Source organism: Condylura cristata, unplaced genomic scaffold (assembly GCF_000260355.1).
Source record: "Condylura cristata isolate star-nosed mole 26May11 unplaced genomic scaffold, ConCri1.0 scaffold00019, whole genome shotgun sequence".
Taxonomy (NCBI): domain Eukaryota; kingdom Metazoa; phylum Chordata; class Mammalia; order Eulipotyphla; family Talpidae; genus Condylura; species Condylura cristata.
Genome location: NW_004567120.1, coordinates 29,925,937 through 29,943,851, shown reverse-complemented (window position 1 = coordinate 29,943,851; position 17,915 = coordinate 29,925,937). Strand labels below are relative to the sequence as shown.

Sequence of the window (17,915 nt, the reverse complement as noted above, 5' to 3'; positions counted from 1 at the left end):
CTGTGTAAGACCTGGAGAGTAGAAAATGCCTCTAGCGGTTTTATGTGGTGCAGCCGCAACTAGTAAAGTGACCATGTTTCTGATGCCATTTGAGGAGGAAAGAATTAGCACTGCCCAAACCTGGGCCATAACTCCCCCTCACTCTACCTACTAAATCATACTCTCTTCTTATTATTGGTTTTTCTTAATTGAGCTAACTTTGGGTTGTAATACTGTGTATGATTCAGAGGTATAGAATGACACTTTACATGGATTTCACCATGCCACACCCACCACCAAGGCACCCATAATTCTCTGCCATAGTTCAGTGGGCCCTCTCCACACTCTGCCATCCCCTCTCATGCTCCATCTCCGGTAGCCTCAATTCTACAGTTAGATTTCTAGGTTTGTTTTACTTTAAATTAAACAGACAAAAAGCAAATAAATAAGTAATCCTCTGCAATTTCTGTATCTTTGTCCTCTTTCTTCTTTTACTGTGGAGCTATATAGTTTTCTTTTCTGGAATCCTCTGTATTATAGAGCACAGTGGTACCAGGATAATGCTATGAAACAAACCATATAGTGAGAAAATGGGGAAAATGTCAGGCGATGACCTAAGGAATATATGGCCAGCATTTTTCAAAGGAAGAGTGAGTCCAGTCATAGCCATATTTAAAGAGTGCTCTATCTCTTTAAGGGAGGAATGGAAGACAATTGATAGTGTATGACCAAAATATTATTTTCCCAGAAGCAGGACGGAATCTTACAAATGACAGAGTCACAGTCTTTTAAGGGCCTGTATTTCAATTCTGATATTTTTCAACAAGATCTGTAAATATTACAGAGGGCAACTGGCTTTAAGCAATTCACGTATTAATCCTAGACTTTGAAAATTTAAAGAGTTTTCCTCTGGTGCCTCAGATAAAATCTGGAGACATCCCAGTCCTTAATGGAGTCTGGACTTTGGCTTTTTTTTTCTTCTTTAGGATTGAACCAGCTGCCCTTTGACCCTGCCAACAACAACGAGCCCCTGCAATTTGGTAGTGCCAGTGGCCCTTTGGTCACAGAAGGCCTCATTGAAAATGGAGGGGAGTCAAGCAAGAAAAGAAAGAGAACAAATGCTCCTGCAGGTAAGCTAGGCATTAATGCACTCTCTCAAGCCAGTGCTATTGAGCTAGCTTTTCCCTTGAGCCTTGTGTGCGGCAGGCACTGTGCTAGGGTGTATAGGAAGTATAGAAAGCAAAGAGTCCCCTGACTTCAAGGAACTCATGATGATGTAGAGGGGGAGAGTAAAGCACATACATGGATATTTTAATAGTAAAATAACATAAAATAGGATATCACTCATGCTGTGGTAAATGTGTAAAAGGACAAAATAGCTAGGGGAGTATCAATGGGGAAGGATTTCATTCAACCTTGGTCATCTTGGAGCACTTCACAGTGGAAGTGACATCTGTAGCTGGCTCTTGAATGGGTAGGCGCTTGAAACAAACAGGAGGAAAGACCATTGATTTAGGTGGAAGGAATTGCATGAGTGGATGCTATCACTGTACATTTTCCTTTGTGTGAGTGTGTGGCAGTCTGCCCTCACCTTTGCTTCTGATGCAGGTAACTGTACATCGGCATTTCAGCGCCGACAGGTGTCACAATGCCTGTGTGTGTTCTGGGCGCTCCTTACTCTCATAGGACAGCTGAAGAATACATTTTCTTAAATCCACTATCATAGCCAACTAGATTTTTTGCCTCCCCTCCTGTCCCCTGTGTCCCTTATGCACCATTAATCTAGTCTCATGCTAAATTTCTCCAAAATGAGTAGAGAAACAATAGGACAACCAGGTCTTAATTGATCATTTTTACTTGAAATTTTCATCACTTTATTACTTGGCTGTTTATTTGGAAATAGTAATTGTTATATGTAGAGGCTGGTCTGAAATTTTGGCATGGGCCTATTAGATCCATTCATGGTACTTTATTTTGTTCTGATTTTTACGATCACGTTATGCACTGATTATAAGATGGAGCATGTTTATAAATGCATCCAATCTCACTTTCAGTTTTTATTTTTTTAATTATGATTGCTGTCAGAGCAATTTACAATACAGTCTTTCTGTGGGGTATAGGTTCAACCCCATACAAATGTGTTATGACACCAGCCCACCATCGAGCCCTGATAATCCTCTACCGTAATTGATTTTAAGATGACTAATTTTTCTACTTATAAATCAAGATATATGGTAAACAAAAGTTTGGAAAACAAAAGTAAAATACAATATTAACTATCTGGACCCTCACAAAAGGAGTGATTATCAAAAGTATACTTTGTGAAACACTGGAAAGCATAGCCAAAGAGCTGACCTGAGTGGTAATCACTGCTGTCTTCCTCTGTGGCCTGAAGTTTGTTGCTTATCCCCTATGAGTTTCACCTGTAAAGGAGAATGATCCTAAAACCTACCTCTTAGGGAGTGATATCAGAATTAAATAAAGTGATGTAGGTGAAGTGCTTCATATGCTGTCTGCACATAGCAATCAATAACTTGCTAAGTGTCATTGTTTTGTTATCATCCTAATCATTATTTGATCATATCGTAAACTTCATTTTTTAAGCATCAGCATATTTCACAGTCTCCATTACCCATTGTGGATACAAATGGTGTCTGTGTGTATGCATGTGTGCACATGTAAACTTATCTGCCTTTGTAAAGTATATGTTCAACATAATCTCAACATTACTTGTTTGTAGGCATAATTCCAATCATTAGTTATTGTGCCATACTATAACACTCTACTTTTTCAGGTTTACATGGTTTACTAAGGAATACAGGTCTTTTGCCTCTCCACTAAGCTGCGCTACACTATGGTGGTTTTTTCAGTTTTTCCAGTCAAGTTTTACTTTGTCCTGTCTGCAATCTACGGTCACTTCTGCCCTCTCTCAGTATCTCTTCATCTAGCAGCCCTTTTTCTTCATCTAATCAGCTATAAACTTTAAGCAAAAAGCCCATCCTTTTCTCCATGTTGGTTATCATTAGTTTGTTAAATAAGAATCAAATCAGCTCCACATGAACCCTTTATGGAGAAGGCTCCAGGATTTAGGGCATCAAAGTTCACACATCTTTTTGGGCTGTTCTGAGGCCTTTTTTGGTCCCCTGTATTCCTGATCAGGGATGTGCTGGGTTTGAGCAACGCCTCCTGAATTGCTTTTAACCCTTGAGTGTGCGGAAGTGGGTGTTCATTCTTCTTAGTGGTAAACTCTAAGGAAGTGCAGTTTTACTTCTAATGAGCATATTCAGCGAAAGCAGAGTAACTGGTGCAGATATAGGGGTTTAGCAGTAGACTATGTTAATCTGTAATTAGCAGAATCAATTTGCATTCAAATAATGAATATTCTGATGTTCTTAAAAAAAAAAAAACAAAAACAACAACAGTATATTCTTTAAAACAGGTGAAATAGGCCCCTGGCAGGCTAATGATCTCTCTTGCAATCTTTTTCACACTATTGCTAAGTGAACCCTTTCTTTATAAGTAATACAAAGCTAACACCAGTCAGATTAAATTACCACAAATTCCAAATTAGTGTACTTGAAATTAATGATGTGTTCCTTTACAGGGAATCTCTTAGAATTGGTCAACTGGTAATCTTATGGTATAGATTGTATACCATGAGGCAGGTTGCCTCATAACTATTTTCTTCCTGTACAATGCCAGACAAAAGGAAGAGGGAAGTTATTTTGTGAGTAGAGAATTCTTCTTCTTTTGTCACAGTTCTCTGCATCTTGGCAAGGAGGAACACTGAGGTTGGAAGTGCTTACAGTGGCTGTCCATGTCAGGACTAAGTGGACATATATGTCTAGCTGTTACAAAACTCACCCTGTGTACCCTTTGAGTCAAAGATCTACCTGTCTCTCCTTTCACCACAAATGAGGGATAGGTCTTTGCTTGTAGCTCCCATTCCTCATTACACAATCTTTTTTCCCTTTCTTTCCAATCCCTCCAACCTCACCCTTTTTTATAAACTGTCTCTCTCCTTTTATACTAAAATTGATTTCTTGAAGGTCATCAGTGATCTCCAAATTGTCAAAGTCAGTGGCCTTTCCACAGGTTCGAAGCACATTGACCTCTTTGCTCCATTTGATGCTGTTAACCTCCCCTTCCTTGAGTTCCCTACTCTTGCCTTCTTTGGCAATATACTAAGTAAGTCCTGTTCCTTTTCTGTCTCCTTTGAGCACTCTTTCTCCTTCTCTTCCTACCTCATTGTAATTGAGGTGACTATCATCCACATTCACAAGTGAAGACGTAAGATTAAATAGAGTTACCAAGGCATGAACATTTAACAAATCATTTAAACACGTCTCCAGCGTTGGCTGCTAAGCCAGAGTTAGTACGTCTGTAAATAGTCAGAATCTGGACTCATTACCAAATGTATGTTAAACATAACTAGCACATTAGGGGAGCTATATTTATGTGAGAGTAAAGTAAACAGAGCTTGGATTTTATTATCTCTAGAATTCCTTCAAACACAGTTCCTACAGGTTCTTCTTTCAGCTTTCTTGCCTACTGTTCCCCAAAATAATCTTCTTTTTCAGGCAAGTTGACTGCTACCTCTCTACCAACAATAGAACACCTTGAAATATCCGTTATCTGTTTGCAAATATGCCTTAGCCTTTCAACTTAACATCAGCCCTTATTGGAAGGACTAGCAGAGTTAGAATTTGTTGTACACAACACAGTGTCAGTTGTTGGTTGGGCAAATGCTGGGATGAACAATTGTTTTCCCTTTACTTACTATTCTCTTGCCACTCCCAGGGTAGAATGGGGCATACATTGGTCACTCCATAGCTAGTGCTTGATCACCTGACTACCTCACTTGACCCAAAATGTCAAACTCCAGACATTCATGAGATTATAGTCTGAGAAGAAACCACAAATCAAATCTGTATGGTTGTGAAAAGGATACTTGGCCCCTATTGATCCTTGATTCTTTACTAGGTAAAATTTTATGAGTGCCCTAGGGACAAGTTAGGTAGCATTTGGGTGTCCTTCCCCACCTTCTCTGTGAAGTAGATCAGTAATCTGGATTGGATACGTTATATCAGACCACAAACTTGTCCTTTGTGGATCCGGCTACTCGCAGCTTTTATTATAAGATGAGCCAGACATCTTCGGAGAATGTTAGCTTTCAAATTTCACCTTTTCCCCTCAGAAATGTTTTTTCAGTGATGCTGCAACTGCATACGTTGTTTAAGATGGCAATGAGTACACTCATTCAGCTGGTACTCTATGACAAAATCAAATCATAATGCCAAGTTCCTGTCCTAAAGATGTCAACTGTGTCCTGGTTTAAGATCCACCTGGATTTGTAGAAACAGAAATACCAACTCTCTTCTAATATGTACCCACTAAATTGGAAGAATCCATAAGTCAACAAAACCAGTGGGATGATGGCTAAAATTGAATGCATTCTTCTAAGCAACATCATGATATGCTAGCATCCAAAAATGTGTGAGCTTTCTGGAAAAGCAGGTAACTAGACTGGAGATTATTATGAAATTAAAGTGATCATCCAGGTGTGGACAACTCATGTTTCCACTGCTTTTTCTCATGTTAAAAGATGAACTTGTACTTAAATATGCATGGTCCAGTACTTAACATTATTGCCATTTTTCATTTGAAGTAATGATTGACTCTCAAGAATTGACAATCTGTAGGAAGACCTTTTTTATGCAATAATAACTTTCATCTGCATAGTGGTTCTTTCTCAATATATTTTCATATTCCCTTCATGTTGCAGATAAGATGCTGACAGCAAGAGGAAAAACAACTTTGTCTAAGATAGACAAGCATCACCAGGCATGTTATGATATGATCAGAACCTCCAGAAAGTATCTAATTGTGGTGATAGACCCCTAACTGAATTACCAAGGTTTCCTTTCAAATTCCTGGAAGTCAGAATGAGACTTGACAATATGAAAGACAGTGAACAGTAACAGCACCACCAAGAATAGACTAATGAGAGGAAGTAGACCTCCAGAGCATAAGGAGAGGTTCAGTCAGCCATAAGGAAGAACTATATTAGATGAGTTATCAGTGGGGAGTTGTTTAAGCGTGCTTAGAAGAGAAATGTAAAAATGAGATGAGTGTTCATCTGCCTAGAAGTACTCTTATTTTCTTTCTTACCTAGAAGAGGCATCACAAATCGGGGAAGTTTTCTGTGACACTTTAAAGCCCTTTGATTTACCTCAGACTCATAGGGCTGAGACTTTTATTTCACATGTACTTTGAAGTCCACAAATGAAAGCATTGATTGTTTTTAAAGAGAGAAAATACCACCATTTTATATCTTGGTGTGTGGTATTTCTAGCATGTCAGCTGAATTATTACATTGCCAAAGGCAAGAAGAGCCTATTGTTCCCTTCAGATGGAATTAAAATAGAAAAGAGTAGACTAATAGCCCTACTCAGTTTCTTTAGTCCTTTGGACATTTTTATCTGATTACAATTTCAAGAAATAAAGCCATATCTTGATAACTAGAGAGAAAAAGTTAGGTGACTTCATTCTTTCTCAGGGCTGACAGAAACTCTGTGAAATTTTTCATTTTTAAGGACTGTGGGAAGGGGCATGGAGAAGAGAATGAGGTGGCACAAAAGAGGGAGGACAGAGAAATGCAAACACACCTCTCTCAAGTTGCCTGGACCTATGGAATAGCTCTGAATGATACTGTGACTTCACTATACTAAGTCTTTAGGAGTTGTTTTCTAGGAGACCTGCAATGTGAGTCAGCCTGATGTGTTGTTAATAAAGAGACCAGTGGTAGATGTCAATCAGAGTGTTTTAGAGTTGGAGGCAACCTCCACTATATCCATCATTTTATACATGAAGAAACTAGGACCCACAGAAGAGATTTGTCTAACCACGCATGGTTAATTAGTGGCAGAATCAGAAGTAATTATTACCAGACTAGAAGATCATTTCAGATGGGCTCGGATTGTGGCATGTGATTGATTCACTAGAACTGTAGAAAGTGTGTCTCTAATCTAGAGGAGCTGGCTTCCCACAAGCAAATATCATGACATGATTTGTAGCAAGCTAACCCCGTGGTATATGGAGCCCCATTCTGTACTGCCAGCCCCGCAGTGGGGGTGGGGGAACATTGTATCTCAAGCTGAAAAAGGATAGCCTTTTGACCTTAAATAAATCACAGGAATATATATATTTTTTCCCCACAGGAATATTTTTGAAGCCACAGTCTCCACATCCGTATAATGGGGAAAGCGGTGCTACTCTTAAAGTACTGGTGCTGCTTGTTAGGCTTTAAAAAAAAAAAAAAAGATTTATTTGTGCATACAGAACTAGGGTACAGGCCAGAGGCTCAGGGGTGATGAGAAGCTTCACCAGAGAAAGAGTGGGGAGGAGAACAGGCAGATTGATGAAGCACACTGCTGAGGGGAGCAGCGGGCGGGTCAGGAGAGGTCTGCCATGCCATGTGGTCACCTCCGGGGCAGGCAGGGATCGAACTCATGCGGAAGTGGCTTTTGATTCTTAGTTCTGTGCTTTAACCCGCTGTGCCACCAGGGAGGGCCTTGTTAGGCTTTTAAAGCATAAGTGTTCTTCTCCTTCCAATCCTGAATCAAACTGAGAACCCAAGAAAACTTCTGAGGAACAAAATATGGCATTAGTTTACTATTATAGGTAGAGCTGGATTGAATGACAGATTTGAGATTGAGGCCTTATGAGATTTCCTACCATCTCCAGCTCCAAATCTGTACTTCACTTCCCTCTTACTCTGCCAGTAATACTTCAGTGAGAGCTAGAAATGAAGAGCTAGTTGGGCCAGTAGGCCAGCCTCTGGAAGACATGGTCTGTGCCCTGAGTAAGCACTATTCACTTTGTAAGAGACAAAGCTTCATCTCAGATGACAAGCATTCTGATCCAACAACAGGAAGGTAGAGCAGTTAAACCATGAATGATGAAGTTTTATTTTAATACTGTGCCAAAGAACAAGCAAGGGCAGGATGAAAGTTTCCATAGTTCTGTCTGCCCATTCTCACAAATAAAATGGATGCACCTTCTCCCCATGAAATGGTGACAAGAATGCCCATTAACCCCAACATTGTTTTTCATTTGATGATTAATATGATTTGTGATTTTTCACAGTTTAATTTTTTAAATTTTTTTTAAAAGATTTATTTATTTGTACATACAGAACTGGGGTACAGGCCAGAGGCTCAGGGGCGGTGAGAGGCTTCACCAGAGACAGAGTGGGGAGCAGAACAGGCAGATCTACGAAGTACACTGCTGAGGGGAGCAGCGGGCGGGTCAGGAGAGGTCTGCCATGCCATGTGGTCTCCTCCGGGGCAGGCGGGATTCGAACTCATGCGGAAGTGGCTTTAGCTTCTCAGTGCAGTGCTTTAACCCGCTGCGCCACCAGGGAGGGCCGGATTTTTAAAATTTTTAATAATTTTTTATTGGGATAACATCAACTTATAACATGAAGTTTCAGGTGCACAGCATTATGATTTGCAATTATATATACTACATTATGATCATCATCAAAAGTCAATTTCCATCACCTAAAATTGGTTCTGTTTCCCCATTTTACTGCCCCCACCCCCAGCCAGAGGAAAGTAGCAACCATTGTCTATTGTGTGGGGGCAATAAATAGGTTGTTATGCCATGCATGTGTTACATTTCAATTTTTACTTCTCCATGTATAAAGTCAAGACATATTCTAGACAAAACTCAACCTCATGCCATCTAATTTACCCTCAGGTTTCATTTTCACAAATAAGCAACATGGACAACCTCAATGAATGAATATTTCAGCAGTCATTCGCAGGGGATTACAAACTTCACAAATCTTCCTTTCTCTTTGGTGACACCAAAGTATACTAATTATAATACTTTATTACTACTTTGACTACTAATAGCTAATAGTATGGAACATCTACATGTGCCAGACACTGTTCTAAGTATTTCTCATATGTTAATTTATTTTATTTTCACAGCAACTCTATGAATTTTTAAAGCACCTCAGATGAGGTTTCATTTCCATCCAATATGCAACCAGACTTGATCCTTGCTATCCCAGAAAGGTGGGTGCACCCAGGCCACCATGACAGCATGTATCTAGCGTCTTCTGTTAAGAGCTGAAGTGACAGTGAAGCAGTAGGCCAAAAGCTGACAAAGAAAGTGGTTGAGTAAATGTGTACCACTCTAGGCGTTCCAACACAGAAAGAAGAGACCACCTAATTTGCAGTATTTTCTTTCCTTGTATTTCCAAATATCCATTTATTTCCTGTTGAGATAAGAATCTACAATAATGATGTTCCCTCTTCTAATGGGTGACTAGACCATCTTAATTTTTTTTCAGCCCTCAATTTCCTTGATAATATAAGCTATTCAATTTAAGTCAGATAGGTCATAGTATTTCATATTGCACATTGCTGTGTAATAACATTAATTTTAAAATATTTTGCATATTCTCTATTTGAATTTTAAGCAGCAACAACTTTCAGTGTGTAAGCTGTTTTATGGAAGATGGTGAGTGAGAATTGATGCAAGTGGCCCAGAATCCATTAGACACATGCCCAGCTGCTGAAATCCAATGTCCTGTTTGGGGTAGAGAGGTGGGGGGGGGGCAGTTTCAGCAGGTGGCATTCCTTAGCTACTTCCTGCTGCATATTTGATTGAATAACAATAGGGGAGTGGCAGCTATTCCTAAGTCTTAACTCTATGCCAGCCCTATAATCAAGAATATTATATATTTAAACTCAAGAAAACTTTACAAACATATCTGTTAAATCAATAACATTTTCTCCCTTATTTATAGATAAAAAGCAAACTGGCACTTGGAAAACCTAGGAAACTTTCCCAGGCTTCATGGAGCAAGTCGTAGAACAGAATTTCAAAAGCGGGAGGCAGGCTGTTGTAGTTATTAAGAGCACTGTTCAGAATCCCACTCTTACCTGAGGAAGGTTACTAGAACATTTTGAGCCTCAGTATTCTCACCTATAATGCAGGATTAATAATACCCGTATACAAGTTTTTGGGGGATTAAGTGAGAAAATGAACATGGAGTGCTTAGTACATGGTGCTCTTTTGTTCAGTATTTATATAGTCTTAATAAACATGAGCCATTGAACAGGCATTAAGAGTACAGCTGTGATAAAGCAAACTCCAACCCTAGCCATGTGATGTCTAGTGAAGAAGACAGTCATTAAGCAATTAATTGCACAAATAATTATTTGTAATTATACTGAGTGCTATGAAAGAGTGACTGCTTATAAAGAATACTCAGTAAATGAGAGCAAATATTTACTGAGTGGCTATTATGTGCTGGGCTTTATGCCAGCTAGAGAATTGAGTGCAAAAACACAGTTGGGATGAAAAGTAGAGGCAGTTTCATAGGATCTTATTCCAGATCAGGGTGAGGTTACAGGAGCCATCCTCTTTCCTCTAGGTTGGCCAAGGAGACTTTGGGGGGAATAGATAAAATTTCAGTAGATGCTTGGTTGAGTTTGCTGACAAGAGGAGAGCTTAAGTTGAAAATGTTCTTTCTTTCCCAGAATTAGCTCTTGGGGATTAGAGGCATTCCCAGTGTTAGTGACCTTTGTATCAGCAGGATAGAGATCTTCGAAGACTTGTGCACCAAGCAGCAGGGACCGGTTTTCCCTCTGATGTGAATGCTGAATTTGCTGGACGACAAGTCATAACTGTAAACTGTTTTCAGATGCTAGTTTAAATAGTAGCCCATACGAATATAGTAGTTCTGCCAGTCAGCTACTTTTTAATCTGCCCTTTTTTATTCTTCTCTATACTTACACTGGCCTAGGGCGAATAGCCGGAGAAACACTGGCAAATACATCCTAAATTGTCTCAGCGGGGTAACCTCGCAAGTTCAGCTCCCCTTGACTTTGGGTTGGGTCTCCCTTAGGCAGTTCTTGCCAACTAAATTAGTGTGTGTGCGGGGCAGTTTCCAGGAGGGGCCTTCCCACCCATTATGATTCATGTCCCCTTTGCTGTGAGGTGCCACTTTCTCTGTGGCATAGCCTGCCAAGAGGGAGATGCCTTTCACTTTTTGCCCTGCGATCAAATAGCCAGTTAGTTGGAAAGCTGTGTTGAAGCTCAGGCTTCCAGAAGTGTTGTTTGTCTTGATGAGAGCAAGTCAAGCAAAGGTAGCTAAGGAACCTGATTCCTTACCTTCATGCCAGGCCCTTCGCTGATGAAGTTGGGACTTGGCACATTGGTTGGTGAAAGTCTGTTCTCCATAATGCTGTGAGAAGGTACTGTTAGTACTCTCCTTTTACAGACGAAGTTGCATGACTTCCCTGAGACTAAAGAGCCAGGACAGTAGTCAAACCCTGGAATTCCTCTGCACTTTGCACTGTGGCCCACTGCTTTGTAGGGTGCTGAAAATGGCAGTGATATGCAAAGTGGTTTTTATCATGCATTGGAAAGAGGCAAAACTAGAGCTGGAGAGAGAGAGGAATTTAAAGACTTCTGAAGTAGCTAAGGAAAATGAAATAGGGGCCTGAGTCAGTAAGGTCGGAATTCGGGATGGAGAAGAAAGGCTAGAAATAAGAAACTTAATGGAGGTAAATCATCCTGAACTGTTAGGGCTTACAGAGTCATAAAGCCTAGAAGCAGAATGGAAATACGGGCACTTGTACTGATGTGGCCATAGAGATTCAGTCCAGGCGACTTGCTGAAGTCCACAAAATAATCTGGGCAGAAAGGTACTGTAACTCCGAAGTCCATCTTCCCAGTATCATCATCCTCTTTCCAGGAAGGCTTGGAGACTCCCAAATGTGCTTCTCTGTTTGTTAGTTTTATTTAAAAATATTTTTATGGAAGTGCATACAAGTGAAAAATCAGATGCAGACACCACACAGCTGTCACAAACAGCACACTTCTGGAACCAGCCCCTGAACACATACATCTGCCACCACAGGATACCCTCGCACCCCTTCAGCCACTGATGTCCCCATCAGGATAACGTCTGCCTTGATTTTGTTTCATCTTTTAATACCGTCCTGGTGGGCCACATCAGAGAGTGGGAAATGCATTCATGGGGACCCTTCTGTTGATCGATATTCAGATCATTTCTATCTTTTGCTACAACAAACAGTGCCTGTGCAGAGTATACATGCATCTCTGTGCATGTCAGCAGGCGATACCTAGGATAGGGTCCGAGAAGGAAGAATTAAGGGCTTTATACATTTTGATGACTCATACCATTATGACTTCTGCAAAGTTTTCCTCCAGCCTGCTGTGGATTCCCTATCTTTTTGCCAGACTACAATATCATCAATCCCTATGAATTTTTGCCAATTTGACAAGTGAAAATTGGTCGTTCCTCATTGCTTTAATTTACATTACCCTGTAAAGGAATTATCTTCGTCAAATATTTACTAATCCTTTGTGTTTCTTTTATAAATCAACGGGGCTACTTTTCACATTTTCCTATGGTTATTTTTCTTTTATTTTTGGACTTGAAAGGGTTTTTTTGTGGCATGAAAATTAACATATTTTCTGTTAAGTGTCTTGCAAATGTTTTCCCATATATTTGCACATTGTTTATGTTGTGTTCTTTTCACATCAAAATGATTTTATAAAGATTTTCCCCACCTATACATTCTGTCATCACTCCTTTAAGTATGGAAAACCACATATTCTGAAATTTTCAGGGCAGCCCTAGTGTCATCTACTCTATCACATTATCCTGTAAAGTACAAGTGCATATGTCAAATCATGTCTTCTCAATTGTGGAGTCAGAAAATTTAGTCATCCTACCTGTTGTGGTTGACAGTATGGTTGTTGGTCTGTTTTCCAGACAAATCCAGGTGCTCTTAAAGGAGAAAAATAGGGTAGCAGGACACACCTGTCTTATACTTGTGGAATCTGGCATGTGCTAAGGAGAATGTGAATATGGTGTAACCTCTGGTCTTTCTCAACATCGTGTCCCCAGCCGTCTTCTGCTATGACACTCAAACAGCTAAGGCACTTTGGAATGTTTGGTTGCCATTTCAAAAGTGTTTGGTTACATAGAAGGAGGTCTGGAAAATTTATGCTGTTTTCTATAAAGGGAAATGGAAATTGTGGAGCACATGGATAAATCTACTAAATTCCCATCCATATTCTTCAGGCTTATAAAGATTACTTGAATCTAAGAAGTAAAGAGTTTGCTGATCAAAATTTCTAACTGTCAGGATAGTATTTAGAGTAATGCAGTCAGTTTTAAAGCATTCTCAGCAGTAGAAAATGTCCAACATAGAACATGCTAATCCGGTTATTCAGCAAACATTTTTGAATGTCCACTGCAGGTAATACTGGATGGAAGGGTGGACAAATATACTAATTTCTAGCTGAAACTGATAGCTGCATAAGACCTGGCTGTTGTCCACGAGGTGCCTGCATCTGGTAAATAGAAATCATGCCTTCCATTGATGAAAAACACTTCCCTGTGAATTCTAAGGGGACCAAATTAGTTAGTTTTTCATTACAATTACTGAGTTTGCTTGAAAACAATAAAAACTGAGTTTACTCTCATTTAATCTATACCAGTGCCTTTTTCCTGTATTTTTCTATCAGAAGCACCATTATTATACTCTTTTTTTTTTTTTTTCAGGAAAAGCTGGTATGATTATTCAAGTAAGAAAAAAAAATTCTTTTACTTCGCCAAAATTTCTTTTGTCCAGATGTCAGTGACACGTTTAGGATATGAAATGGTCACAGTGATCTTGGTTTCAGTTGATAAGAACTTAGATGGCAGAAATAAGAGGAAATGGGGAGCTGGAGGCTTTCAGTCTGCTTCAGCCTTAATTGTCATAAGGTATGACACATTTCTCACTGAGAAGTGCTCTGGGGTGATAATTGGCTTCCTGTTGCAGACTGAATGTGGCTTGAGAAGAAAATGCTTCCCCTAAATTGTGAAACTGGCAGTATTAGTATTGTATTTTTTAAATTAATTCAGTAAACATTTGCTCTGATAATTAAAGCTCATAGAGCTTCATGTTGGGAGTACATTATCATTTGTATGTACAATTTAAAAGTTTCTTCCGAGTAGGTCAGCTTTAAAAAGTGACTTTGCCTGTTGGACTGATCATCTTTTCCCCTCTCTACCTGTCTCTCTCACCTCCACCCAAACTTTATTTGAGTTTTAGACAGACAAAAGTTTAAAGTATCAGACCTTCAAGAATAACTCTACAATTTGAAGTCCCATCTCTCTGCAGCCCACCCTCCCCACAACATATTTATACCATTTCTCACAATTGCTTTTGAAAAGATCAGGCTGCCTCTACTTGCAAGAGAGCTCCTGAGTTATTTATGCAAGTTAGCAGCAGTCCAGTAATTCTATCCCATCCCTGGGGAGCAGATGCTCAAGTCTTTCAGATGTCTTTGGCTACTCTTGGCTAGTTTGCTTCCAAGACAAGAATTTGTAGCTCTGAGCACCTCCAGAAAGACCAAACAACTCCCATGGGGGGATCTACTGTGAGACTGAAAGCTTAGTTTGGAATAAGAAAAGAATGAGAGCATGTAGCAAGGTATTAGGAGGCAGGTGGGGTGTAGACAGGGGACACATAAAGATCGAGTCCAGTGGTTCCCAACCAACATGCCCGAGAGATATATTCACATGTGCATCTGGTTCACACTGCCGTGGAGGTCCTAGTTGGGGGAGCTTGGGGCTGCAAGTATTCCTGTTGCAGCAGTTTCTAAGAAATAATTCTTAGGAAATATGAGAAGGCCATAGGTGTGCTTTTTAAAAACCCCTCTCACACAGCTTTAAGTAACTGAGTTTCCACACATAATGCAACAGTTCAGTGGCCAAATTGACTTGATCCCAGGAGTCCTCTCTGGACTCCTTATCTTCATGCTCTGTCCTGGAAAAAAGGAGAAACTGCAGGTGAAAAAGGAGGAAAGAAAAGTCACTGCTGTGATGGTTTGCCTGCCCCCATTAGCACTGAGTAGAGCTGCAAAGTGTCAGCTAGCCCAGGTTCTTGATGTCAGGCCCCACAAGACTAACTTCACAGGCTCATCTCTTGAGCCTTGTCACAGCAGCACCGGGTTCCTAGACAGAACATGCCTGAGTGTTTAGTCCACTTCCTGTACCCAGACATCCTCTTCCTCTTAGCCAGGCAAAATCCAATTTGCTCCCTACAATGACAGTTACTTATCACAGTGCTTACTTTTGGTATTTCGTGCCAGAATATCTGCATGTAATAGCTTTTAGATAAATATGCATTTAATTTCCATAACTTGCATTTTATTTGAAGAAAGGCATTGCCAAAGCCCGGCCCCACTGTGGCCATCTGTACTATGAGGCCTGCACTAACCTTCCTGTCAGCATTCAGTTTTTCCTGTGTTCAGATTAGTATTTCATTCCCTCATCAACACTTATTACTTTCTGTCCTGTATCATAGGAATTTACATGTACACATACATTCCACTGGCTCTAAGTCTTATTTCTCACCTTAGTAGTCATCACAGGGCTACTCACATGGTAGTTTCCCACTAAATGAACTGAATTAATGAGTAAAATTTTCTGTTTCATAGTTCCTTTTCTATTTGAGAAAAATAATGTCAATGACTTTTAACATTAGATAGTGATATCCTATAGTTACTTTTTGGCTATTCAATTAGTTGCATATTCTGTGTGGTATTTCTGAACTCAGGGGAACAGATGTTGTCTGTCTGCATTTGTAACAAGAAAATTGAGGCACAGAGATACTGACTGACACTTTACCAAAGTCCCAGAGTCAAGACTGGAAAGCAGCATGTAACCAGGTGAAGTTCATGAGCAGAACACAAGAAAGTACTGTAAAGGTTGCAGATTTATGGCAATTCGGAGGGAGTGATCCAGGGGTAGGTATTCTCGGTCTTATCCGATTTCTGACCATATGGCTGTTTCCTGAGAGGAATGACATGCTGTCTCAGCACATGTCCTCACACTTCCTGTTGTGCCGTGCAGAACTGGTCCACTAAGATGGTTCTTACCCACTCCTGAAACCAGTTCACACCTGTGTGTACAAAGGCATCTCTAAGAAGTGCCTGGGTAGAAAGTATGCTGGAAAGTTTTACATCCACAAGTAAAAATTCTTTTCATGATATTTATATTTAAAAGGGTATAAGAAAGATATATGTAGTAGAGAAGGTAAATACAACCGAGATTATATGGTGTTATCTTTTTTCCATGGGTAGCAGGAACTCATTATCTAAAGAAAATAATAGCAGAATTGAGTAATTAATAGTGAATTTTTATTCATAAAGATAGAATTGTAGCAGTAAGGAGAACTTCTGGGGAGGGAAGAGTAGGAACATATCTGTAAACTCAGACACCCCTCAACATACTACATTATTTAAATTTTAACATACTACTTTAGAAGAATTTATTATCAACCTTTTGACTTTAGGTTAAAAGTACCTTTTTTAAATGACATGCCATTATTTTTCATCCTTGTTTATTTTTCACAATATCAGATTTATTCCCCCTCAGGTGCAACCTGCAGAGTTTTCCTATATGGGACCAAAGCACCCCTAGTCCTCCACCACAGCCCACTGTGTTCCTCTTGCCTATTTTCCCCCTTTCCCATACTTCGTTTCTTGACTCAGTACAATCCCTGTTAGGCTGTCTGATCTCCCGTGGCAGAAGGTTTATCTTGTTTGTCTAATCATTCATTCATTCGTTCATTCCATACCTCCCACATCTCTGCTATGTACCTGGCAATGCTTTAGGCAATAGACAGACAGCAGTACATAAAACAGTCTGCCTTGCCCTCATGGGCCATCCATTCTAGTGAATGACACAGATAATAAACAAATACCTATGTAAGTTCAAGACCTTAATTACCTAAAAAAAAAAAATGAAACAAATGAAAGGCATGTAGAATGAACAAGTGCTGCAATTTAGGTATGGTAGTCAGGGCAAGGTTGAGCCCTTCACATCTGAACAGATACTTTGTCTTCCCTGCACAACACTCCCTCCAACCCTGGCTCAACCACTGTAGCTAGTACTGAGCTAAATATATAGTTTACTGCCTGCATAGTTAATGACTTTTACAACATCCTTCTAAAGAAGTAGGGTAAAGGCTACTATTGATTACTGCCTAAAACTGTGGGCTCTGGAGTCTTGGAGTTAGAGCTGCCGTAAACTAGTCTGCCGTTGAACACACAGCTAATACTAAGCCAATACTTGCCTAAATCTGGGAAGTGGATATAGTAGCATCTACCTTCAGGGTAATTTTGTGCACGAAATACCAGCTATTAGATTACCAATTGCGAAAACTGCTTGAAATATACCCGTACATGTGTGGAGCTCTGATATGTAGCAGAGAGAGCATGTCAGGTCAGTGGGAAATGGAGAGACTGTTTACCAGTGAAGTTGGAAAGACCTTTATCCATATGGGAAAAGATGAAAATAAATCCTATCTCACACTCTATACAGCTTCCATCAAGAGTATTAATTTTAAAAACAAAATTTTTAATTCTGGGTAGAAAATATTAGTGAATATCTTACTAACTTTGGAATAGAGAAAGATGTGTTAAGTCACAAGACAATTATAAATGATAAAATTAATATTTAAAATTTAAAATGTTCATCAAAATACTACAAAAGAATGAGAAGACATAAGCTACAAATAGAGAAAATATTCACATTACAGAGAAATAATAAAAATGTACTATCAATAATGGCAAGAATGGTAAAGGGGGTCAAAAGGTACAAATTTCTAGTTATAAATAAGTAAGTCTTGGGATGTCATATAAAACAGTGAATACAGATAAGAGTACTGTACTGAATATTTGTGTTTTTTTAAAGATTTATTTACTTATTCATACAGAACTGGGGTACAAGCCAGAAATGCAGAGGGTGAGAGGATTCACCAGAGACAGAGTGGGAAGCAGAACCAGGCAGGTCAACGAAATACACTGCTGAGGGGAGCAGCAGG

At 39.6% G+C, this 17,915-nt stretch overlaps 1 protein-coding gene across 10 annotated transcripts in view; it reads left to right on the top strand.

Moving 5' to 3' along the window:
* The window catches only part of ENOX2 (ecto-NOX disulfide-thiol exchanger 2), a 237,387-nt gene that overhangs the window by 101,491 nt on the left and 117,981 nt on the right, over positions 1-17,915 (top strand). For 7 of the 10 annotated variants that reach the window (XM_012727227.1, XM_012727230.1, XM_012727226.1 and 4 more), the window contains one exon: positions 966-1,109. The exons of the other annotated variants lie outside the window; for them this stretch is intronic. Coding sequence is in view for 3 of the 7 variants with exons in the window: in XM_012727229.1 (XP_012582683.1) it covers positions 966-1,109 (144 nt within the window). In the remaining 4 variants the exon portion in view is untranslated. The remainder of the gene's footprint in view (positions 1-965; positions 1,110-17,915) is intronic. 10 annotated transcript variants of the gene reach the window in all.